At 42.6% G+C, this 26,477-nt stretch overlaps 1 protein-coding gene and 1 long non-coding RNA gene across 5 annotated transcripts in view; one reads left to right on the forward strand and one right to left on the reverse strand.

The window, feature by feature from the left end:
* Positions 1–512: 512 nt before the first annotated feature.
* LOC308458841 lies at positions 513–26,400 on the reverse strand. The gene is made up of 2 exons (XR_013977721.1): positions 26,334–26,400; positions 513–813 (listed from the first exon to the last, which is right to left on the reverse strand). It is a non-coding gene; the product is annotated as an uncharacterized lncRNA (long non-coding RNA).
* The window catches only part of SPEF2 (sperm flagellar 2), a 91,273-nt gene continuing 85,677 nt past the window's right edge, over positions 20,882–26,477 (forward strand). For all 4 annotated transcript variants that reach the window (XM_080973368.1, XM_080973369.1, XM_080973366.1 and 1 more), the window contains exons 1-2: positions 20,882–21,034; positions 25,168–25,270. In XM_080973368.1, the coding sequence (XP_080829494.1) occupies positions 20,977–21,034; positions 25,168–25,270 (161 nt within the window). In that variant the 5' untranslated portion in view covers positions 20,882–20,976. The remainder of the gene's footprint in view (positions 21,035–25,167; positions 25,271–26,477) is intronic.

The following is a 26,477-nucleotide window of genomic DNA, read 5'->3' on the forward strand; positions in this document are numbered from 1 at the left end:
TTTGGCCACCTCATGAGAAGAGAAGACTCCCTGGAAAAGACCCTGAAATTGGGAAAGATTGAGGGCACAAGAAGGGGACGACAGAGGACGAGATAGTTGGACAGTGTTCTCGAAGCTACGAACATGAGTCTGACCAAACTGCAGGAGGCAGTGGAAGACTGGAGTGCCTGGCGTGCTCTGGTCCATGGGGTCACGAAGAGTCGGACATGACTAAACGACTAAACAACAACTGATCTGGTGCCCTCTAGACTCCCACCAGCCCAATTCTTAGCAAAAGTATTTCCCGCTCTATGTGAGAAGGTCAGGTGAGGGGCTGGCACAGGTGGCCCCATCCCAGCAACATAACTTAAGAGTGCCTGAAGAAGGCCCCTATTGTGTGCAAACAAGCCCCAGTGAATTCAGTACGACTGTTTAATTAAGCACAACAAAAACAGTACATGATAAATGTAGTCCAAAGCTGAACTGGGCTGTCTGAAGAAAAGCACATATAACCACATCCTCTTAAAGCAGGCTGCATTTATGGAGTAGGTTTATTCTCCACACATAATGAGGCTTGTTCCAAGTGTGAAATCAAATATGAACGTGTTTGTGACTTACAATAATTTAATCCAATTAGTAGCTGGAACCTGAATAGATAAGCACGGCATTACAGAGTGAGAGCAAGGTATGGCGTGACTAGCTACCCCATAATCTGCATCAAAGTTGCTGAAGGGCAGGATTAACGAATGCAGTCATTCCAGTTCTCCCCTTTGTTTTTCTGCTTCTAAATCATTCCAGGGTAAGGCAAGGTGTAATATGCAGATGTTCTGGAACCTGGAAAAGAATGGAACAAATATGACAAGATAATTTCCAGTAAGATGTGCATTGAAAATAGATACTTCTCATAAGATGTTTTTCTGAGAAAAACTGAGCATATTCTTTTTCTCACACCGATAGAAAAAGAAGGCCACTTCATAGAACTTTCTCCAAAGAATCTTCACCCTATTTTTTGTGACGGCCACAGTTTCCCCTCCACAATGCCCCAGAATGATGTCCCGTCCAGGTGAAGGATGAAAAATGGTGGCCAGGGTACCAACACAGGGCTGGTGACATCCATCTGGGATATTCCAGGATGTGCCTTATGCAATTCCATTGGAAATTTATGTCATCCATGAGGAGGAACCACAATTTCCATGACAAAATATAGTCATCAACTCTCTATGCCTGGGTCCAAAAGGAATGAAAGGTATCCTTCAGGATTATGTTCTGGTCAGCTCTATAACTTGTAATGCATATCCTAGACAGGATAGGATCCTGCCTAGTATATGTTCTAATCTGGAAAGTCTTCACTAGGGTCCACTCCAGATGTTCCAACAAATACTCTTCCCTCAAGGCACTCTTCAATAGGGGCTGAGTCCAGGAGTAGTAGTCTGCTCAGAGCATCAGCACTGCCATATTGACGGCCCATCCTGTAACTCCACTGTGGTCAATCTCATTGTGTAAGTACTGTACTATGCTTCACTCTTTCTGCAAAATATTTTTTGATTGGTTTCCTCCCTTTCCCCCCAAGTCTCTGAAATACTCTCGTGTAGAGAGGTGCTCTTTATCATTTTGATCTGTGTTGGGAGTGTCATCAATCCATGTCTTTCTTTAAGAGATTTTTCACAGCCCTTGGGACTTTGCTGGGTGCTGATGAAACTGCACTGGGCAATCTATTGCATTAGTACCCTTTGGGTATTTATGGGTTTATGGTCTTCCTTATCTGCTGGTAAACCTGGTGCATATCAAACTCGCTCAGATGTTGGCCTTCTCCCATCACTGTAAAATGGGGCCACTTGTCTGAACTTAAAGCCTTGATTGAATATGACTTTATAAATATGGATACAACCAACAGGGCGAACTAGGGATACTATGCATGTTGCCCATTCAGAAAACCACATCAGGGAGATGATGCTTTGCTATTCTAATTTCTCCAGCTCTGTTTTTGTTTTCTGTTGGAGGGCATATGGAATTCTTCTGGCTTTTTTGGGAAAATGTGGGCTGGCTGACCTCCTGGATCTATATCCTGGCCTTCACTCCCCTCAATGTACTCAAGACCTCTTGGCAGGACCTGATAATTCCTGCTAGGGCTGGAACTTTCTGTGCATCTAATGTCAGGGCCTGGCTGGATGAGGAGGAGAGCTGGGAGCCACCAGCCCAAGAACCCCCCCAGGGAGAGCTCCAAAGATGACATCTTAGGGCCTGGAGTCTAGTGGTGGGACACTGAGGAGCAGTCAGCAGAAGAGACGAGCTGGGATAGAAGCAGAAGACTTGAGCAATCAAGTCAGGAGGAGGGCCTTCCAGGACTGAATTAGAAGCTGAGAGTCACAGTGTGTGTGCAGGCAATCTCAGTCCTGCTGACTCTCTTCCCCCTCAGACCCGCTCCCCTTTTGAGGAGGGTCCTACACATTGCTGAGCAATGCACCAGACAGGCCCAGAAGATGAGCTCTCTCCCTTGACGCAGCCTTCATCTGCTCAGGAGGGATCCAGAGTGAAAGTCTAGAGAGGGAACGCCGTGCCTAGAGCTTTGCTTCAGCAACGTCTTCATTAAGACGAACCAGGGACATTGCTATGTTGTTGTTTTCTACTAATAAAAAGCTAATTGCATTCCGTGCCTTCTGTGTGTGTGTGTGTGTGTGTGTGTGTGTGTGTGCCTGCCCTGTGGATGATCTGGTTTGTCGATAGCTCCTTGACATCTAAATTATATGCTTCGTCCCAATCTACTAGACTCTTTCAGCCATGTTTGACCTTTCTCCTCTTACTATGAAGTCCCCCCCCCCCTTGCCAATTATATGTAACAGGGACGCTTACTCATCCTACCACTGGGATATTTCCCCCAGTGTAAGTCTTCATTTCAATGAATTCAAGCCTGCTTTGCACTGTTGCTAAGATTCTTTCTTGACTGCTCTAACAGAAACTCCTGTATCTAATCCTCCTCGCACTGGAACAGATTTTTTTTGGGGGGGGGGGGACACAGGACATGCATAGGGGGAGTAGAACGGTATGTCCCATTGCACAAATGGAAATCTTTGCACTAACAAAGCACAGTAGTTGAATACGGCCAGGATATTCTATACAGCTTCAGTTTTCTGAGTACAATTATGCTCCATAAATAAATTAACCATGATTTCATTTTAAAACCTTGCAATGCTGGAGAAACAAAGATACCTCATTTTACCTTGACAAAATCCACTACATCTACTACTGCTAACAGGATTAAGAATCAGGTTTCAGAACATGGATTTCTGAAATTACACTGTGTAATTAAGCCCATATGTCATGTTCCTAATCTTTTTATCCTTGAGGTGGAGGACAAACATTTATGCAAAACAAAATTGCTCCATTAGGAAAGGCTGCCTGAAGTCCTAACCAGCCGTGATATTTTGTGACAAGGAGGGCTTGCTACATAAAACCTTCCAAATTACTTGAAATTGGGTGATTAGCTCTTCCTCTCCCAGCTTTCTTATTTGCTGGAAGAAGAGATACAGCACAATAAAGGAAAATAATAGTATATGTGATCTACGTCGAACAAGCATGTTTCTTGCAAGAGGCAGAGAAAGTGGAGCAGCTGGTTGCTAATCACTTTAATTCTGAGAACGACAGCCTGTTGGATTTACTAATAATTGCTTCAGAGATGCTAAGAGATCCAACAATGTTAGTAAAAAAAACAAAACCAAAGGGAGAAGTGGATGCACACAATGGACACATTAACACCACATGGCCTCAGCCTAGATGGCAGTGCAAAGATCACTTAGCTTCCGAGAATGAAGGCCTTCTGAGATTTCCATCCTCAAAGCTGTGTAACAAACACCTTGGGAACAGAATCGTTTTTATCAGAGGCGCAAACTGAACTGATGAAGGCGCAAGCTGAAATGTCTTACTATAAGAAATTAAAATTCCTGTTTTGTTAGTCTCTATGATAAATATATGGTTTTAGTGCTTAACTGCATACTACCAGGATCTGGAAGAAACTTGCTTAAAGTGCTGCTTGATACCATCACCCCCCCGCCCCAATGAAGCAGAGCTACAGTATATATTTGCTAAAACCCTTGAATATCAACTTATTCCGCCATCTGGCAACGTTCCAGGAAAAACATATTTATCTGCATTGTAATTTCCTCTTTGAATCCAATTTTCCAGCTTGTCAAATTAAAAATGATAATTTTCCTTGTTTAGGTCAGAGGAAGCCTCCCCCCCCCACTTTAATCCAGGAACCGATGGCTGATACTAAATATATAAAGAAATGTAAGCTTACATCAAGTTTCCTGCGAGAGTTGTATGCAAGCTCAGGATACGACCTGTTCATTTTCATAAACAGGTTATCTATATTATTCCACCGTCAGTCGTTTGGGTTTATGAAAAACAGAGACTGGGCCTTCTGCCACCATCAAGTTTGGCAGTGGAAGCCTTTGAGTTCTAAGGGCCATGGGTGTGCTGAGCCCAATCTGTAGGACTGGTGGCAGTTTCATGGCCATTCCTGCTTTTGTAGGATTGGGGAGTCTAGAGGAATTTGCTTTTCCTTCCCTCTAGGTCTAAGATCAGTTCCACAGATTAAATATTATGGGCTAAGGCAGAAAGCGGAAGCCAGGCGTTCTGCCACAAAAGAATCTGGCTACAGCAGGCAAGGCTGAGAATATCCTTACAGCCATGATAAGGTCAGCACAATAAGTTTGGCAGGAGGTCATCACCAGTTTTGCTGGGGCTAAGGAGATTTGCCTCACACTCTCACTAGCCTCTAGGCTCAGACAGAAAAAATGTCTGAGATGCCAGTGCTGTAATTACAAAACTAGACATTACTTTAGACTTGGGGCAATTGCAGCAAACAGAAAACATGTGCCTAACTCCATCCCTTTTCCTCTGTGGAATGTACCCGTACAACATAGCTTGACCTCAAGGCTGAAGCTCTGTGAAGTAATGCAGAAGAGGAGGAGGGAGGCTGATTGTGTGGTTACCACATAATGTCTTGTTTGTTTATTACATTCATATACCAGCCTTCCTCCATGGAGCTGTCTCCAATTATGCTTGTACTGTAACTTCCAACCCAATATAATGAAAATAATTAAAAAAATGCATTATAGCAAGGGAAATTGCTTTGCAAAAATGTGTATATTAGGGGGAACTGCCTGCTAAAGTGTGTATGTTAGGAGAAAGTAACTGGGGTTTTTAAAAATATTTTTTTAAACGCAAGCAGATATGGAAATGTGGTGAATCAAACTCAAGATTTAGGAAATGGAAAGAAACCCATCCCTAGCTCTATAAGATTTTAAAAGGTAAAGGTAAAGGATCCCTGACAGATAAGTCCAGTCGCGAACGACTCTGGGGTTGCGGCGCTTATCTCACTTTACTGGCCAAGGGAGCCAGCGTTTGTCTGCAGACAGTTTTTCCAGGTCATGTGGCTAGCATGACTAAGCCACTTCTGGTGAAACCAGAGCAGTGCACGGAAACGCCGTTTACCTTCCTGCCGGAGCAATACCTATTTATCTACTTGCACTTTGACGTGCTTTCAAACTGCTAGGTTGGCAGGAGCTGGGACTGAGCAATGGGAGCTCACCCCGTCGCGGGGATTCGAACCGCCGACCTTCCGATTGGCAAGCCCTAAGCTCAGTGGTTTAGACCACAGCGCCATCCGTGTCCCCAATAAGATTTACTTCTGGGTAAATATGTACGGGACAGAGGACTTCATTCAGAGCAACATTCTAGCTCTGTACCACTCAGGGGACTTATAAGAAATAGGAACTGCAGTAAAGCTTTCCAGTCTCATCATGAACAAATATATTTTAGCTGTTTCTTGTAATGCTAACTGCTACACCTTGGGGTAAAATGGTTCTGTAGAGTAATGCATTTAGTGTTCAAAACTGAGTTCTCCTGCAATATAGTTTTAAGTGATAAATACACGAAAGAAACTTGTTTCCCTGAACTAGTGTTTCACCAAAACTGTATGTTCTGGATCTAAAAGTTACTTGAGGTGAACTGCCCTCAGCTAATAACAGGAACTGCTGCATCAAGGACATTCATTATATAAGGTTAGGTTTATTGACTTCCTGAAGCAATTTACAGGCAAGTAAGAAAATACAATAATGAAACCACAGTATCAGATTTAGCAGCACAATATAATGTTGGGTTGGTGTTGCCCAACTGCCCAGGAAAATAACATTAAAACATATTTGCCTGGTAAACAATGTACTGGAATGTATACAGATCCAGCAGCTCAGGACACATGGAGGCAGTAGGGCAACACCACAACACCTTTGAATGGACTAAACCCAGTCTTAATAAAAATGCCAAGCTACGTCTTCTTTCTTATGACAGCAGCTGTCAAGAGCTGGAGTCAAGTGAGTCGGCAATAAAAACACAGTGTCAGTGAAGCTAACACTTCATTCAAAGCAACCAAAACAGTGCAGGCCTAGTGGTCCAAGCAACTCTTCCCAGTAGGTTTTGCCCCAAAGAGGCGGTTGCAAGGACTGAAGGTCCCTGCCTGCCCATAGCTGCCTAAGTCCCCTCGTCTCCAGGGTTTTCCCCAAGCAGTTGTAGACTGTGTCTGCACACAAGCAACCTCTGCTCTGCTCTTTTCATTTGTCTAAATTTCTAGGAGACTCTACGGGGGGAGGGGGGGAGCTGGTTGCAGTAGGAGGAAACATCACAGAAACATGGACCCAATATGTGTGGAATATGACACTTATGGAATGTTTAACTCACCATCAAAGGTTGATAAGAGGAATAACAAAGAAAGATGGGTTTGACTCCGCATAGTCTCCATTTATATCGTTTACTTACGTACAGTAATCTCCCTTCCACTTCAGTTGCAACAGCTACTATGGAGAAATTATCTTAACACTTTACACTGAAGTACAGTGGTACCTCGGGTTACATACGCTTCAGGTTACATATGCTTCAGGTTACAGACTCCGCTAACCCAGAAATATTACCTTGGGTTAAGAACTTTGCTTCAGGATGAGAACAGAAATTGTGCAGCGGCAGTGCAGTGGCAGCGGGAGGCCCCATTAGCTAAAGTGGTTTCAGGTTAAGTACGGACCTCCGGAACGAATTAAGTTCTTAACCTGAGGTACCACTGTATGTGAATGTGAGCTGAATTTGTAACAACATTTCCCCCCCAGGTTTGTTTTGATGCCATGTGGATGGCTGCATACAAGACTGTAATAATAATAATACAGTGGTGCCTCGCAAGACGAAATTAATTCGTTCCGCGAGTTTTGTCGTCTTGCGATTTTTTTTCGTCTTGCGAAGCACGGTGTTGGGAAAGTTTTGGAAAAGCTTCAAAAATCACCAAAGTCTTTAAAAACCTCAAAAAAGGCTACCACACCGCGTTCTATGAGTTGCTCCTCGAAGTCAAGTCGCAACTGTATTAACGGTGTTAAGAAAAAGGAAACAAACTTGTAAGGCATTTCCGTCTTGCGAAGCAAGCCCATAGGGAAAATTGTCTTGCGAAGCAGCTCAAAAAACAAAAAACCCTTTCGTCTAGCGAGTTTTTTGTCTTGCGAGGCATTCGTCTTGCGAGGTACCACTGTAATAATAATAATAATAATAATAATAATAATAATAATAATAATTTATTATTTATACCCCGCCCATCTGGCTGAGTTTCCCCAGCCACTCTGGGCGGCTCCCAATCAAGTGTTAAAAACAATACAGCATTAAATATTAAAAACTTCCCTGAACAGGGCTGCCTTCAGATGTCTTTTAAAGATAGGATAGCTGCTTATTTCCTTCACATCTGGAGGGAGGGTGTTCCACAGGGTGGGCGCCACTACCGAGAAGGCCCCCTGTCTGGTTCCCTGTAACCTCACTTCTCGCAGTGAGGGAACCGCCAGAAGGCCCTTGGCGCTGGATCTCAGTGTCCGGGCTGAACGATAGGGATGAACCGAGGCCGTTTAGGGCTTTAAAGGTCAACACCAACACTTTGAATTGTGCTCGGAAACGTACTGGGAGCCAATGTAGATCTCTCAGAACCGGTGTTATGTGGCCCCGGCAGCCACTCCCAGTCACCAGTCTAGCTGCTGCATTCTGGATTAATTGCAGTTTCCGGGTCACCTTCAAAGATGTACATGTGTTCGTCTCAGAAGACAACTTTCTGTTTGGTAACTGTTTTTAAAAATGTATGTAGAGTTTATAGAAAACAACAAGAAGCCAGAGTAAATACAAGAAGTGCTAAGAGCTTTTTCAACCATGGTGATGACACTAGCTAAAGACACCTGAAGTCTGGTTGGTTGTAGAGACTGTAAAAAGCTCCAGCAATTCATCTGTGTTGTTCCTTTTTCACATTGATCGTTACAGCCTTAATCAGGACTGCAATGGGGAAACCAGCTAGTCAGAGAATTATAAAGTAACACATTGATTTGCTATTTGCTCTCAGGAAGTAACTGGCTTCAAGTTTAAAGCAATTCCTCTTGCCATATCTGAAGCAGAACCATCCATTGTTGCATAAAGGTTATAGCAATGGGTTTGGGCACTCAGATGCTCCCCTGTTTTAGCTCCATTTGGTACTGCTAATGGATCTGATGAAACAGCATCCCTCAGAGGTTCACTGACCTTTCATTATAAAATCAAAGCAAAACTTGTACTAATTACTTGAGACATCAACACTACCGTAAAGGAGTTTTCCATAATTATTCCAGATGACAGCGTCAAAACTTGAATGTTTAAGTAAATATTAATGAAACATAAAATGGTTAGCATCCACTGGAAGGTAGTGATTGGCATGCAAAAGTACTGAGTGATACCTCCAGTGAGAAGCTGTGCAGTATAGTGAGTGGACTAGGATCTGGGAGATCAGGGTTCAAATCTCTATTCAGCTATGAAGGTCACTGGGAGACCTTCAGCCAGACACAGTCTCTTAGCCTGATCTTCTGCACAGAATTGTTGTGAAGATAAAATGGGCAGAGGGAGAGCAGCATACACCATCTTGGGTGCCCTGAAAGAAAGGTGAGATATGACTCAATTTTGAAAACTAAAGGTATCTCCGCTGCAATTAAAGGAAGAAGAAGAAATAAGATCCCAAATCTTGATGCAAGTAATAAATTAATGGAGGACTGTTTTTTAAAATGATTAGCAAAATTATTTAGGGGATAAAACCAGAGAGAACAAATCGGAGAGTATGGCTGATAATTTGAAACTAGAAGGATTTTATATTAGGGAACACACAGAGAAGGTTCATTCTCTGGCCTGTTCTCTCTTTCTTACAAGCTTTAGCTAAAATTGGTTTTCCTTTGGCTCTTTCTTCCTCTATCCAGCAGCATCTTTCAAGAAGGAATGCTGGCTTGGTGTTTTGCGGAGATAAATACATTACTTCTGGTAAAAGAGTCATCATAGCTGCTAGAGGGACATGGAAATATGTGTCCCGGGCTTTTCAGACTCAACTACCCATGTACTATCTGAAACCAAAGGGGCACATCGGTTGCCAGATGCAAACTATATTGACATTATATTTTCACCTTTCCTGTCCCATCACTAGGAGACCAGTTATTTCTGTCTTGGAACTGCCCTTGGCTTAACTCTTGCTGGGTCTGCAATGCTCTACAGAAATGCTGTACTGAAGCATAACAATCAGAGTTGTGCGTGACTTGCAGCAACATTCTCTTGCCAAACTAACGACAGCTTGCAAAGGTAAAATATATGAACGGGAGATGTTATTGTGTAATTGCTGGCATGCGAGTCTAAGTGCATCCAACTGCCATCAAGGGGCAAACATTGATGAGTCTATTTTCTATGCCTGGTGACAAGGCTGACATACCACGGGAATGCAAAACCTGGGGCAGGGGAAATATATTCAGCAGCTCATCTCTGCCAGGGTAGCATTTCAATGAAATATGCATTCTTTATATTATTGTGACATTTAACTGCCTTAGTCAGAGGCCTGGGGTGATATGCAGGTGCACAGAGCAGCATCAAACCTGCCATAACATTTAAATAGAGGATAAAATAAGAAGCTCCAAAGGTGAGCAGGTATTTCAGCAGCTTGGGTTAGGTTTGACAGACAGTATTTTGTTGGAAGGATTCAAGCCCATGCCAAGAAATGTAGCTTTGTGTTAATCAAAGGGACTGCAGGACTCTGTTGACCTAGTGCAAAAAACCCACCTTTAAAAAATACCATACTTTATGCCAGAGCTTTCCAAACGGTGTGTCGTGACATGTTAGTTGCAGTGTGTAGGTGTGTTGCGCAAACGCTCCCTGCGCTCTGCCCAAGGCTGGAAAAGGGTTAGTTTAACCTCCAGTTGGCTAGTAAAACTTAATTGCTGTGTCACAAAATGATGCATGTCTAAAAAGTGTTGCCAGAATGAAGAGTTTGGAAAGTTCTGCTTTATGCACCTAGGAAAGTGATGGGGTGAAATGCGTGGGATGAATGATGAGAAATAGGGGTAGGGGGATTTTTCCATTTTGGTTCCTCTTCATTTCTCATTATTCCAATTTTACAGTTCTCCACATTTCCATGTCAGTTTGCCAGGTTTTTGTAAAACAAATCCTCATGAAAATTTATCAGCATTTTAGTGTGGATTGCTCATAATGTACACAATTGTTATGCAATTCTGACAAATATAGACATTTTTGCATGCATTTCCACAGATATATGCATTTATATGCACACTCTACCCTAGTGTATGTGGGGTTTTTTTTCCATATTACATATCTGGAGAACTGCACTGCAAAATTCAATGAAGTGCAACTATTGAAAGATGGCTGCCATTTGGCTGACGCATTGTTTCAGGAAGTGTGAATATATTCATTTTTGAATGTGAACTGAGTTGAATTTCTCCCATTTCTCATGGGAAGTCATATAAACACTCCACAATGAAATCAGAATGGATGCAGGAGGAAAGCTGATTGTTGTATGATCAGCGAAGACCAGATGTAGTCTTACCTTTGCGCAAGCTTTCTGGAAGCAAATCAGAATAAATGCCTATATGAAAGAGCCCAAAGTCACACTCGGAGCTTTATGGATCTGTTAAAGTGAACCTTTGTGGCAAATCTGGAGGTTTCATCTTGGGAGATGAACGCTGAAGAAGGAAGCAAAACTAATTTCGGTAAGACTAATGATCTCGGGGGGATTCTGTCCATTCCCTCAAAAGCAATTTCACTTCCCAAGTCTGCGATATTATGGGCATTGCTGCATTAGACTGCAAGGACTTACTATCCCTTGTTTTTAGAATGTGGAGCCAACCTTTCTACATAAAACAACTAAGGACAAGTTAATAACAGACTCTGCCCACTCAGAATGCACACACACAGCCAAAGTGAAGCTGTCACTGTGGCATTTCTTAGAACCCTTGAATCAAGAAAAGCAAGGGAGGTAAATTGGGGCATTTTAACTATGAATAGTTTCATAAATGCTAAATTGCCAATGGGGGGGGGAGAGAACTGGGGCATAGCAAGAGAGAAAAGAGCACACAAATATTTTTCTGCATTGACAATCAATTTCTAAAATACTTATTGTGGTTATGCTGGTTTTAAAGTCTGCTAGCAAGATTAAAGGAGGCTTAAAGTAGCCCTTTGTCCATGGAGTTTTCTTGGCAGGGATACTGGAGTGGCTTGCCGGTTCCTGCTCCAGGTGGATCACGTTTGGTCAAAACTCTCCACTATGACCTGTCCATCTTGGGTGGCCCTGCACAGCATAGCTCATAGCTTCTCCGAGTTATTCAAGCCCCTTCGCCACGGCAAGGCAGTGATCCGTGAAGGTGCTGGAGGAGACTCTTGAGAGTCCCATGGACTGCAAAAAGATCAAACCTCTCCATTCTGAAGGAAATCAGCCCTGAGTGCTCACTGGAAGGACAGATCCTGAAGCTGAGGCTCCAATACTTTGGCCACCTCATGAGAAGAGAAGACTCCCTGGAAAAGACCCTGATGCTGGGAAAGATGGAGGGCACAAGGAGAAGGGGACGACAGAGGACGAGTTGGTTGGATAGTGTTCTCGAAGCTACCAGCATGAGTTTGACCAAACTGCGGGAGACAGTGGAAGACAGGAGTGCCTGGCGTGCTCTGGTCCATGGGGTCACGAAGAGTCGGACACGACTAAACCACAACAAAGTAGCCCTTGCTTGGTCAGTTAGAATGTAGAATCTGCACTGGGTCAGAATGCCCATCGGCATTATTCATCATCTTTCCTGAGCTTTGACAGCATTGCTAGATCTGTCAGCTGGGAAAGAGTGCAGTGCTGTCTGGAAACCAGTTTGATTCCTCTGCCTCTAAGGGTCGACCATTCAAATAGAGGGCTACACCTCTGCTGTGGGCAGAGCCACCAGCTTGCAAGAGTGCCTCCTCCTGCCCCAGTGAGGAAATCTGTCCCCTGCCGCTGCTTTGCTCTGGTAAAATAGGCATGGACTTGGCACAGAGTCAGTGAAGAATTATAGCTGTCAAAACATTGATGAAATTATTCACTGCCTGTGAAGCAGCACTTTTTGTTTCTAGAGGAACATATGGGCTTTCATCCTGCCCAAGGGTGCTTCTGTGCCAAAGCAAAGGCAGTCCTTGGCTCAAGGCTGCAATTACGAAAGTAGCAAGGCTTTGTCACTGCCATTGTAAAATGGACCCACCCTAGGGGTGGAAGCACATTGTGGAGATCACACAAAGTTACAGAAAGAGGAGGTGTGTGAAGGTGGTATTGCATACCCTCCAACATTTGTCTGATGGAAATAGGGACGTCCTAAGGAAAAATGGGACATTCTGGGATCAAATCAGGAACCAGGACAGCTTCTGTAAATGTCCCTGGAAAATAGGGACACTTGGAGGTGCTGGTATTGTACCACTCAACCTCGCTGGTGCTTTGGTAAAGCACCAAAAACTGGTGCAAGGAGGAGGCTTCTGTTCTTGCAGTGTTTCATTAAGAGGCTAAAGTATACATGGTCAGTTAAAGTAAATTCCACCTGGGTTGTGGTGCAAATATGAGCTGATAAGCTTAGCAGAGCCAAGCAGAGAGAGGGACAAAGGTGTGCCCCTATCAGTAGTTGGGTACCAAGACAGGAAGATGAGGCTCCAGTGAGCAGAGGCAGGAGATACGGTCAAGATCAGGGCAGCAACGTGGCCAGAGGCATCTGGTGAGTTTATAGTCCCGACACACACTCTTACAAGGTGTATGTCCGAACCCACAAGTGTGTCCGCCACCCACACATTTAGCTACGCCGCGCAAGAGGCTTAGGGCTTTTTACTGGTGTTAAATATGCCTGTGTATGGCTATGTGTATCTCCCCTTGACGTTATATCCATAAGGTCAGGGATTAGAAATAGCACCTTTCATATGAAAGTTAACAATACCTACAAGACTAACTGGTTGTCTTATATGCTTCCTTAATCATGACTTTTGGGAAGAAGTTTCCATTGTGTGTGCAGAACCCCATTGTTTCCTACTGGTGATAATTAAACTTTACCGGTAATGCAGGATTAGTGGACTGATTATTACTTTAGGTACTAAGACGTCAGGATATTTACACATGTCTTCCAGGTCATGTTTAAGGTAAGAACCAATACCAAGGTTAAAATAGGTCATAATGGGATAAAATAGATCATAATCATTTTATATAATCATGCCAGCTTCACTGATGCCATGATTTACATCAGTAAACCACACAAAAAGTTCAACTTGGCACCCATCATGACTGTGTTTGCAGCCACTGGTTGGCTAATGAGCTGTGCTGAGCAATTTGGAAGTGTGGGTGCCTGTTTTCTATTTTATTTTGATAATGTAATTTTCTGTTCTTAGCTTTTCTAGCTCTCTCCCCCCCCCCTCAGTTTTGTCATCTTTCAAGGGTTATTTTACCTTCTGCAAACAGCTCTGGGCTTACAGGAAAGCAGCCTATAAAAGAGGACAAGGTATATAAGCAACTTGAGCAAAGATCCCAAGCCATGTGAGCATTTGGGCAGGCAGCTTGCCTGTGATGAATTGCACACGTAACCCAGGAAGAAATGCAAAGGATGGCAGGTCTTCCCTTAGGTTATAATCAGCCCATCAAAACTGTAACTAGGAGTTAGAAAAAGTCATTCATGTAAAATAATTAGTTTGGAAGGTTTTTTTTAAAAAACCTCATTACATTGTCTCTTATGACTAATGATGTATGTGTCTGATCCAAAAAGACAAAATAATTACAGGAGCTAATAGAAAATGGATTACTTTAGGTATAACACATTCCATTTTTGTGACTTGAAAGAGACAGGAAAATCCATCATTTCATCGCTAGCGTGCTGGGCACAGAACATGGGCTAAACTTTCTTTTATGATCTACTTGGGCAACAAATACATTTTATAAACCATGGATAAGGAACATGTGGTCATTCAGATATTGCTGGACTACAATTCCTATCATGCTGGCCGTTGGCCATGCCAGCTGGGGCTGATGGGAGATGGAGTCCAACAATCTTGTGGAGGGCCACAGGTTCCCCCATCCTTGTTATAAATGTACAAATACGCAATCTGTTGCTGCAAGGAACAGCTTTTAAATACCACCGCTCCTTTGAATTCCCCCATGCATGCCGAAATGTTACTTGGGCTTCATGGGGAGATGTGGAGGAAGGCACTTGGAAGCAAGCTGGACTCTCCAAATTGCTATTTGGCACTCAATACCTACAACTTAGAGAGAGAACAAACATCAAACAATGAACATTGTTTAAAAACTGGCACTGCTAACGTTTCAGTGAACTGGTAACCTTTCCCTCTGCCATAAATCCCTCGAACTTTCCAACCTTAAACAGTGCTTTGGGATGGAACGCAAGTGAAAACTTGCAAAAGTGTCATGGGAAGACATCAATTTTGTTTCACAATACTTTTGTTTGTAGACATATGGAAAGCACGCTATTATTAGGTTTCTTTCTTCTGTGCCACTGCAGATTCCCCTAAATGGTTTCACAATTCTTTGCTCATCCTCTTATGCTTATAATCCCCTATTCCACTCAACACCCTACAAATGTGACACAAAAATTATTTTTCGAGCTCTGGCAGATGTTTGTATTTTGTCCATATTTCAATTACCATCAGAAGTTGTGGAAGGTCACAGCAGCAGTTATTTGTGGAGGTTAGCTTGATAGCAATATCTGGATTAGCTCTATGCCAAAAGATGGGTAGAACTGAATCTTCTCATAATATATGTATTTAGCCCAGGGATGGGGAATCTGCAGCCCTCTAGATATACTTGGACTTCAGTTCCCATACTTCCTGACCCTTGGCCATGCTGACTGGGGCTGATGGGAGTTGGAGTTCCTGAAGGTCTCTGAACATCTCAGGAAAAGTTGTGCTTCTTAGAGTTCTGCAGCTGCCTACGAAAGTAGGATTTATGCTACACGGATTGCCTTGAAAGTTATGCTGAAGCAAACACTGCCAGATTCTTGCCTGTTGCATTAAGAAGTTAAATACAGTTTATCAAAAGCTGCAGTTGTACAATGTTCTGAAATACTTTTACGTTGGGATTGCATATAATTCTGCCTTGTACAGAGTCAGAGACCATTGGTCCAGCTAAGGGAAATTCTAAAGGGCTTTGAGAAAGAAGCAGAAAAATGGAAGCCTCTTTCACAGGGGGGAAAACTTTTGAAAAATTAGAGGACATTTATCATCAGAGCACTAGCATAAGCATCTAGCAGAAACTGGGATTTTCTACATGGGCTGGTTAATATTCATTGCCTCCAAGTGACTAATGAATAGAAATGGACTAGGCTCTGGGAAATGCTCCAGCCTTGAGCAAGAGACAGTTGTACCATTTCTGAGCCAAGCCCAAAACCTTGAGTGGAATTAGGCAAAAGCCCTATAAACACGAAGCAATTACTATTGCAAAAGCCCTAACAAATGGAAAGTAGTTACTATTTGCATCATCTTCATCAAATTCTCTGCCCAACCCACCAACTTGCAAGATTGAATTTATACTGGTTTTTGAAGCACCAAACTCTGTCTTCTGCTCTTCTGTGTACCAGGCTGGAAGCTGAAAGTAGTTCCCATGAAATAATCATCAGGACCATTCAGTGTCTATAATGAACAATCTATCCCTGTAATTGAGGTCAGTAAGCGATTCACTTTTCATACCCAGCTCCCGTGGCCACATTTTCAGGGAGAAGACCTAGGGGTACCAACAGTAAGTATTTAAAAAATAAACCATGCTCTGCCAGATAACCAATACAGTGAAGTAACACACACAGAGAGGCACACCAAATTTTGCCAGACCCAGGGCTTTACCCTTGAAACACTAGGTGCGACCTTAATGCCACACCCGAACCATCAATCTTCCCTAAGTTCATATCTGATTCACTAGGTTTTGTCCTGTTCCCACCTGCCCTGGATCTATCCCTGGCATAGCCCAGTAAGTCCATATTTGATTTGTTTTAAACAACAACAGGCACGGCAATATTTCCAGCTACTTCTATTGTACCAGGACATCACAAGACATAACACAAGCAAGCTGATATATGTCAGTAGGGCAGAATCCAGCCCTCAATGATGGTATTAACATCAATTCAACCCCCACCCCCAAACCATCCCACCCTTTTTATTATGTTTGTTACAACATAAATCCAATCTTAACCAAATTTACTCAGTAATACTGTACTTATTTCCAGAAGTCTTTCAGACTGCAGATCATGCTTCTTAATGTCTATTGATTCTCTCCCCCATGAAGCTGTGTAGTGCACTTAGCAATAGTTACATGCAAGCAGGAATTTATTTATTTATTTATTTATTTATTAACCCCTCTCTCATCCTTTTTCTTTCGAAAATGCAGAACAGTTAAATGGGATTTCCAGCAGCCCAGAATATAATAAACTCCACAAATACTTAGCTTCAACAATACTATAGATTCCAAGACATTTGATGAACCAAGATTTCTTCATGGCAACTCTGTAGGTAAAATTGCACACAAGATATAGAGCTACCATTAAAAACAACCTTATGTGTTGATGAGCTCTCCTTCCCTGCAGCATGAAATTAACCTGTGGTGTGATGATATCATGTGGTACCGTTCCCCATTCCTACTCCTCTACTGGTGGAGTAAGACGCGGCGCAATGACAGCATGCAACATACAGAGTGTATTGATACTACAGAGAATTTAGCATATCCTTCATAGTTCCACCTATAACTACCAAGCTAAAAACACATTGTTAGAACACTTAAACCCCTCCACACAAACGGTATTATGCAACATGCCATTGATGCAATAATAGTGCAGATTTATCTACACATCATCCCACTTTATTAGTTGTTCTGAGATGCTTCCCCATTGTTAGCCCCTCCAGACAGCAAAAATGTGGCTCCTTGTGCTATAGCACTACAAAAGTGGTACCAATTTTTATTTTTTATTTTTTTTTAAATCCACCCAGAAGAAACATTTGTGGTACAAAAAGTGCCTGAGATACAGCCAAAAGCTGCAGGGCTTGCACCAATTAAATAGTCAACTTGATACCATCATAAGCACAAATCATCATACATGCACAATAAAGAGAATATTGAGGGGCCATTAATGCTGATAGTATATTTAGATATATTTTAGCAAAGAGCCATTGGGATCCAGGATTCAAAATGCAAGTTGTTAGGCAAAGCTTAAGCAAGAAAGTTATAGTCAATAGTTTCTCTTAACAAAACTGAATAAGATGCAGTAAGCAAAATGCTATGATTCACCCTCAGCCATTAGTGATATATCCCTACATCTATATATAGATGTAACACAGACACACACAAATCTTGTATAGAACAGTATAAGAGGCGCTGCTTCTTTGTAGCCTTTCCTTTCCACCTGAACCATTCCTTACATGCTCCTAGAATCAAGTCTATTTGTACTCCCAAAACCACCTCTGATATCGGGGAAAGGATTGTGTGAGAGCAATATTCTCCTGAAAACATTTCTCAGCCTGGATATGCTTCTGCCTCCCAGCCAATTTCTATTATGTAGTTTCTAACATCAAGTACCGGAATATATTCCCAGGCGCCTGAGCAAATTACCATTCTCTTCATTAAACCAACTTTGTTTGCATTCCCTTGGCAGTTGCAAATGCAAACATGCTTGCTCCCTAGACTCTTTCTTTTGGTTTGCTATTGTCCAGGATTCTTCCTGCCAGCGCTGCACAGTCCAAGTCCATACCTGCTCACAGGTGGATAGATAGATGGATAGGGGTGTGTGTGTGTATACATTTATAATATATATCTATGTGTAGACTAATAATATATATATATATATATACATATACATACATATATATATATATATATATATATATATATATATGTATTATAATAAATATAGGCAAAAGCAATTCGTGCTCCAGGACTGACCCCACTGCACTCAAAATTAAAGTAACTAAATAAATCATGGAGCCTCACTCGTCCTGTCCTCGCGTGCACATGCCATCAAATCGCGCATGCGCTCTCGGGCCAAAGGCTCGTCCCTTTAAACAGCGAGTTGGCGGGAAATGTTTTCGGCGCCGCTAAGCGACTTGCCAACAAAGGTCCGTATAGTTAAAGCTATGGTTTTCCCAGTAGTGATGTATGGAAGTGAGAGCTGGACCATAAAGAAGGCTGATGGCCAAAGAATTGATGCTTTTGAATTATGGTGCTGGAGGAGACTCTTGAGAGTCCCATGGACTGCAAGAAGATCAAGCCTATCCATTCTGAAGGAAATCAGCCCTGAGTGCTCACTGGAAGGACAGATCCTGAAGCTGAGGCTCCAATACTTCTCCAGTACTACTCCAATACATGAGGCCACCTCATGAGAAGACTCCCTGGAAAAGACCCTGATGTTGGGAAAGATGGAGGGCCCAAGGAGAAGGGGACGACAGAGGACAAGATGGTTGGACAGTGTTCTCGAAGCTACCAGCATGAGTTTGACCAAACTGCGGGAGGCAGTGGAAGACAGGAGTGCCTGGCGTGCTCTGTTGGACAAAATGGATTGCTTCAAGAAGTGGCAGAGAGATATTTCTAGATTTGTCTGGCAGGGCAAGAAGCCTAGAATAAAATTTAAAATACTAACGGATGCAAAGGAAAGAGGTGGATTTGCCCTGCCAGACCTTAAACTTTATTATGAATCAGCAGCTTTTTGCTGGCTGAAAGAATGGCTGCTTCTTGAAAACACAGACATTTTGGACTTAGAAGGTTTTGACAATGTATTTGGATGGCATGCATATTTGTGGTATGATAAGGTCAAAGCACATAAAGCATTTAAAAATCATATTGTCAGGAAAGCATTGTTTAATGTCTGGATAAGATATAAAGACCTACTGGAAAATAATACCCCAAGGTGGCTGTCACCGATGGAAGCGAAAGCTCTGAAAAAGCTCAATATGGAGGCCAAATGGCCGAAATATTGGGAAATTCTGGAACAAGAGGGAGACAGATTGAAACTGCAGAGTTTTGAAAAACTAAAAAATAAAGTGCGAGATTGGCTTCATTATTATCAGATAATGGAGGCATATAATTTGGACAAGAAAATTGGCTTCCAGGTGGAAAAATCAAAATTAGAAACAGAACTGTTAGAACCCAAAACGAAGATTTTGTCAAAGATGTATAACTTGCTGTTGAAATGGAATACTCAGGATGAAACGGTTAAATCTGCTATGATTAAATGGGCACAAGATGTTGGACATAACATAATGATGGCTGATTGGGAACAGTTATGGACCACAGGTATGAAGTTTACGGCATGTAATGCCTTAAGAGAGAATATTATGAAAATGATATATAGGTGGTACATGACACCAGGCAAGCTTGCAAAAATCTATCATTTGCCCGATAATAAATGTTGGAAATGTAAAGAAACTGAAGGTACATTCTTTCACCTTTGGTGGACGTGCCCAAGGATTAAGGCTTTCTGGGAGATGATCTATAATGAAATGAAAAAGGTATTTAAATATACCTTCCTGAAAAAACCAGAGGCCTTTCTCCTGGGCATAGTCGGCCAATTGGTGCCAAAGAAGGACAGAACTTTCTTTATGTATGCTACAACAGCAGCAAGAATACTTATTGCAAAGTATTGGAAGACACAAGATTTACCCACTCTGGAAGAATGGCAGATGAAGGTGATGGACTATATGGAACTGGCGGATATGACTGGCAGAATCCGAGACCAGGGAGAAGAGTCGGTGGAAGAAGATTGGAAGAAATTTAAAGATTATCTACAGAAACACTGCAAAATTAATGAATGTTAGAATGATGTCAGAATGAAAATAAGTGGTCTTAGCAGCAATGTTATAAAGGTGTATGCACAAATGGATTGTTAACAGATGAGAATCTAAAGTTATAATATGTTAAGTTAAAGGACTAAGATAAAAACAAAGAGGGAAAGGAATTGCTGAATTAACTAATAGAACTGAAATACAAAAAAGGGAAGTGTGAGGAAGTCAGGGAAGTAAGGAAATGAAATGTAAGTTATGGAAAGATCGATGTGTTTTTCTTTTAAGTGTTTTTTATCTTTTTTCTGTATTTTGTAATTTTTTCTTTTTTCTTTTTTTTCCTTTTTCTTTTCTGTTTACCTATGTAATTTTTTCTTTGAAACTTTAATAAATATCATTTTTTTAAAAAAAGGAGTGCCTGGCGTGCTCTGGTCCATGGGGTCACGAAGAGTCGGACATGATTAAATGACTAAACAACAACAATATATATAAAGTATATATATAAAGTAAATATATATATATATTAGGATATACGCAAAAGCAATTCGTGCTCCAGGACTGACCCCACCGCACTCGAAATTAAAGTAACTAAATAAATAAATCATGGAGCCTCACTCGTTCCGTCCTCGCGCACACATGCCACCAAATCGCGCATGCGCTCTCGGGCCAAAGGCTCGTCCCTTTAAACAGCCAGTTGGCGGGAAATGTTTTCGTAGCCGCTAAGCGACGCCTTTCGCGACTTCCCCGCTGCGCACGCGCGCCCTCGTTCCTCCCGGCGCCGCCTCCTCCCGGCCGAGCGGGTCGCCATGGTGACGGGACGCGGAGCTGCGCTCCAGGCGGCGTCGAGCCCAGTCGGGCGAGGAGCCGGGACCGCTCGCGGCCATGACGGACATCCTGTGCGATTGGCTGAACAGAGAAGTGAAGCTCTCGCGGGCAGTGAGTGAGTGCGGGAGCCTCCTTGCAGGGCTAAGGCGGGCGGGGAAGCCCCGGGAGGTGCGGGGCTCCGGCTTCCCGTGTCCCTCTCAGGCGGGCAGGCGCTTCATTTCGGCTCGCCTGAGGGAACTTCGCCCCCCTCCATAAACCAGATTCCCCCCCCCCCAACCCTAGACGCGTGGAGACTTTTCTTCTTGCTCTTGTTCTTGTTGTTTAGTCCCTCGTGAGAGACATGGCGCTTTGCACATGCTCAGGAGCACGGTTTTGCTGCTGATTCATTTGCTTCCCCCACAGACGTTTCATAGAAGGGGAGCCATGCGGGTCATCTAGTCCGACCTGCTGCAATGCAGGAGTTTACATCTAAACATGACATTCACGCCTTGCCTCCCTAATGTAATGCCCAATGTGGGGCTCGAACCCACAAACCTGAAATGGGAGTCTCATGCGCTACCGGCTGAGCTACCCCTGGTTATTGCAGATTCTACATATTTCTCTGTTTCATGAAATCTGCTAACCGCTTGATTGTATGGGGTGGGTGGGTGGAAACCTCAAAGTGGTTTACAAGAGAGATAAAACAATAAAATTGCCAATAAAAAAATTACCAATTAGCAATAAAAGGGGGGGGGGGATGACTGGCGCAATTAAAAAAAACATGCATAGGTTAGACTAAAATGAATTAAAACTCACACCAGCTTTCTAAACATCTGGGTAGACGTGTATAAATAAAAATATTTTTGGCAGGCAGCAAAAAGCATACAGTACAAGGAAGGTGCCTGTTTGGTGTCTATAGGCAGGGAGTTACAAAGTTTCAGCACTGTCGCACTAAACCATTGCATTCTTACAGATGCGGTGTGGGTATTTATATACCCAGGGCAGGTAGCAGAGTAGTAAGAAACAAACAAACAAACAAACAAAAGTACTTCAGCAACAACAACAAAAGACTAATGCAGCATACAAACAAGCAAATTTAAACAGCATGAGCCCATTCAAAACAGACAGTATGATCAAACTGCTTTAAGTTTAAAGTGCTTGCATTAGTAGTTCTCATTTTTCCTTCACTGAAAAATAGGTACCAGGAGGACTCACCTTTCTGACTGCCTTTGCATGACAAAATTGCACAAGGAGCAGCTATTCTGTTGGTGGAAATAGCTTTCACCCAAGTAACAAAAAAGTTATTACTGATGTTACTAACTGTGCTAGAGTACCAATATGCCCAAGCAGGGTTGGTGGGAGTGGGATGGGTTTAGTCAGGGGAGGCAGTAATATTAAGTGTCAATAGTAATAACTAATAGTAGCAAATAACCTGTATGGTACTTGGAGGGATTCCATACAGCTTGGTTGTCTTCCTTGATTTTGAAACGGGTCTTGAAACACTGGGGATTTTGAAATGTTTTGTGAGCATTTGTATCAATTCTGGGAGTCTAGAATGATCAGAGGGATTTGTTTTTAGATATGGTACATCTGGAAAAAATGCAATGAAATCAAGGGAGACCAGGCTTTGGTTAAAAATGAAATGACAGTAATACTTTATGGAGAGCAGTAAGAGTTGTAATATGTCAACAAGCAGCTTCTCCTAATTTGAACTTGTAACGCCAGACAAGACATATAGAAGTTCCCTTGTTTCCATGTAACTATGATGCAGCCCAGGAAAGCCCCACTCCTGATTTTTTTTTTTTTTTATTTCCTCTGCCTCCCCATTTCTTTTTTTTTTTTTACCTTTTTTTTTAATTAAGGATTTTCTTGTTTTACAGAAGTAAGTGTAACCAACCCCAACCTCTCTCACCACCAAAGGAACACAAGTAACGCCCCACTCCTGAATTGTACATTGGGTTGCATGAACAGAATGGCTGGTGTTTTCCACACCGTAATGATCGTTTGCTCATCCAGTATGTGCAAAAAGACATATCATGGCCTCAGTGTGGTTTTGTTAAAAGAACTAGAGACCCTATATAGCACCGTATTTGAGGGAGGGACTGTTTTCTAACCTAGGAATGGGTGGACCTGCAGCCCTCCAGATGTTGCTAGACTGCAATTCCCATCATCCCTGACCCTTGGCTGGGGTTGATGGGAATTGGACTCCAATAAATCTGGAGCGCTATGGGTTTCCCATCACTGCAAATCATACTATTAACAGGTCCATAGAAGGTTGTAACTGCTTTGGCTCATCTATCTCCCACTGCTCCCCCTCTTTGTCATCCATCCTCCTGCTTCCATGGCAAGTTGGGAAAGGCAGAGCAGTAGGATGGGACGGGGAGCAGGGGCTATTTCTTTTCTTGTTTCCTTGGAACTTTTCTCTAGGTTGGCAATCCTACAATCCTGAGCGCTCTGTTCAAAATAAAGAAGGCTGCCAACTCAAGTTATTTGGCTCAAGAACCTTTTGACTGACTTATTGGGCAGAAGATAGCTGGAAAAATATTATTTAGTTATTTTAGTGCAGCCTTACAAAAACTGTGGGTAGCAGGTGTGATCTTCTCTTTGCTCATACACAAAGGAATGCCTCGCCCCCTGAGAGCACCTGCTGTGACGCATGCAAGCATTATCAAAAAAGAAGTTGCAAATGTGTTTTCTTCTTCAGTTTGTTCATGTGCAAATCAATGCACTTCTGATGGATTGAATCAGTTCTAATTGATTCAAACTCATTATATATATATATTTTTAAAAAATAGGTAGCAGCTTCCCAAATAACCTTGTGTTTTGTGACCTGTCTACTTTACATTACTACCTCCACATTTTTTTGGCAGTCCTAGGAAAGCAGTGGATGGTGTTCATTCTGAGTTACACAACACACCTCTAAAGCTCCCATGTGGCAATGATTTTCATCACCAGAGACTCCTCTGCAGTTTCAAGGGACACAAATCTGTCGAATTTCCTCAATTAATAAGGACTCTGGAGTACAGACAGTCCTTGTAGATATATGTTTATCCCGTTGTTCCTACTATTTGATCTACAAATGGCTTTCCTCCAGAGAAGAATATCATCCACACAGAGAGATGAAATGCCCCTAATGAGAGGCTGAACTACCAGATTTCTAGAGCTCTTAAGGATGTGGGAGAGGCGATTATAAACTCTCAAATTACTATTGTATCTCAAGGCTTCTTCATATTGCAAATTGGGGTTGTCTTACTCTTCCCAGAAGAAGAAGCATCTTGAAACACAGAGAATTTAAGAAATTATTACAGCTTACTTTTAAGTTAGGACTTAAAAGAGGCAATAGAGAACTGCTGCTATTTTAATAATTTACTGTAGGTTGAAGCCAACTAAATAATACTCAAAGTAGACCCATTGAAATAATTGGATGTGACTTAAGTCAATTGGCTTGAATATTTTATTTATTATTATTTATTAAATTTGTATACCACCCTATCATCTGAAGATCATAGGGTGGTTTACAACATAAAAATACAAAATGAGAACACAAAATACATAATAAAACAAAAACAAACCAATGAACCCCTCCCACAAACACATGCTGAATATTACTTGGTTGGGTGCAACTCTTCATTTTTAAAATTTGTTTCATTAGGGCCAGTTCATGCATTAATGCTTCTAGAGCAGACCTGCACAAGTGTCAGTAATCCCCAGCACATATCTGTGCAATATGTGGTACACCAAGTCAGTGACCCATCAGGGGTTGATAACCACCCTATCCTTTATGCTGCCTGCCTGGGCCTGGAAAAAAAGGGGGTGTCATTGAGTGCTTCACAGGCCACAATCTGTGGTTAATAGACTTGGTGGGTCATGCAGGTACAGGCCTGATTTAGATGGAGGAAGCACCTTGGTGAGGTGGATCATGTGGTTTCATCTCCTGCTAGCTGAAACCTGGCCTGAGAAAAGGCAATGTTGACTTCTCTGTGTAGATCAGAGGTGGGAAACCTGTGGTCTTCCAGGTGTTGTTGGACTCCAACTCTGATATGTCCCCTTCCAGCATGGTCAATGGTCGGGGAAGATGGTAGTTGTAGCTCAGCAACATATTGAGGGCCACCGGTTAGCCACTTCTGATCTGGATGTTACTGCAACTGCATGGGAGGAAGTTGCAGGAAAGTTACTTGCACTTCACGGTGGTAACATATGAATCAGCCCTTAGGTCTGAACAAATGGAGGGGAAAAAACCTTTCCTTTTTCTCTTTAAAAATAAACCAGAAATGGAGTCTTTTGCCCAGGAGTTTTCTTCAGGATACCTCATCGGAGAACTTCTCAACAAGTTTGAACTCCAGGATGACTTTGCTCAGTTTTCGCAAAGCAGGTTAGTAGATGGTATATATACAACATCAGATGGTTAACATAGTAGGCTAAGTGGTGGCTCCGAGTCCTGGGATAGGGAGCTTAAGCAAGATGCCCTCAGTAGGGGAATCCTACCTCCTTGCCTGTTGCCACTGATGATGCATTAGCTTTCTCCCTCTGGGACCAATCTGCATCACTGCTCAATACAAGAGGGAGAGCCAGGGTTGTTGCTCCTCCATGTTCCTGCCTCTGCTTGCGTACTTGAAGATAGCTAGAGAGCAGGCAGTGGCAGATAGGAGAAGGACCAGAAAGGCCAAGGGACCATAGATGTTTGACATAAGACTTAGACATCTGCCTGACAACCCTGATTGCCAGTGCCAGTCCAAATAGATTAAGATGACAGCTGGTGTAAAATGCAGTCGTCGTCCTCCCCAACTCAGCTTAGGAATACTGAAGGCATATGGGGGTCTGCAGGTATGCATGGGTTAGCCCCTCCCCCTTGATGACAGCATGTGCCTCCTAGCTGACACGTGATTGACTCAATCTCAAGGCCATCTATTCACATAGAGTTTCCAATTCTGGAGATGGGAAGGTATGTTGCTGCCATACACTTTAGTGTAGAGGTGGTGGGGCCAGCATATTTCTGCAGGCCCCTTCATGCATTCAGAAATGAATGCCTGAATAGGGATATGGTTTATTGCTAAAAGGTGACTAATGATGTTTGGCCAACAGTCCTAGGCAACATTTCCCACTTGGAAAAGGAGAGGAAGGATGTAGCCATGTTTACATATTTCATCCAGCACTTCCCTGTGTGGCTGCTATATATACTTGTTGAATGATGATTTCCATGCTCCCAAGAAAGCTTAACAAAACCCATATAGATACGATAAGGGACTGGGATTGGTTCCATAGCTCAGTGAGCGCATGCTTTCCATGTAGAAGGTCCTGGGGTCCAACTCAGGTTTCTCTAGTTTAAAAACCTATTTAATGTATCAGGGTTAGGCCACATCTCTGCCTTAGACCTTGGAGAATGGTGGCCAGAATAATTAATGTTGGGGTAAGGCTGCAACCCTAATCCCACTTACCTGGGAGCAAGCCTCATTTGATTCAGTAGGACTTACTTCTGAGTAGACAAAATTGGATTACCCTGTAAATGGACCAATAGTTTGATTCAGTACAAGGCAGTTTCATATGCTCAAAATCTTTAGGTTTCAAAATGTGGTCACCCA

Source organism: Podarcis pityusensis (genome assembly GCF_964106645.2).
Source record: "Podarcis pityusensis genome assembly, chromosome: 11".
Taxonomy (NCBI): Eukaryota; Metazoa; Chordata; class Lepidosauria; order Squamata; family Lacertidae; genus Podarcis; species Podarcis pityusensis.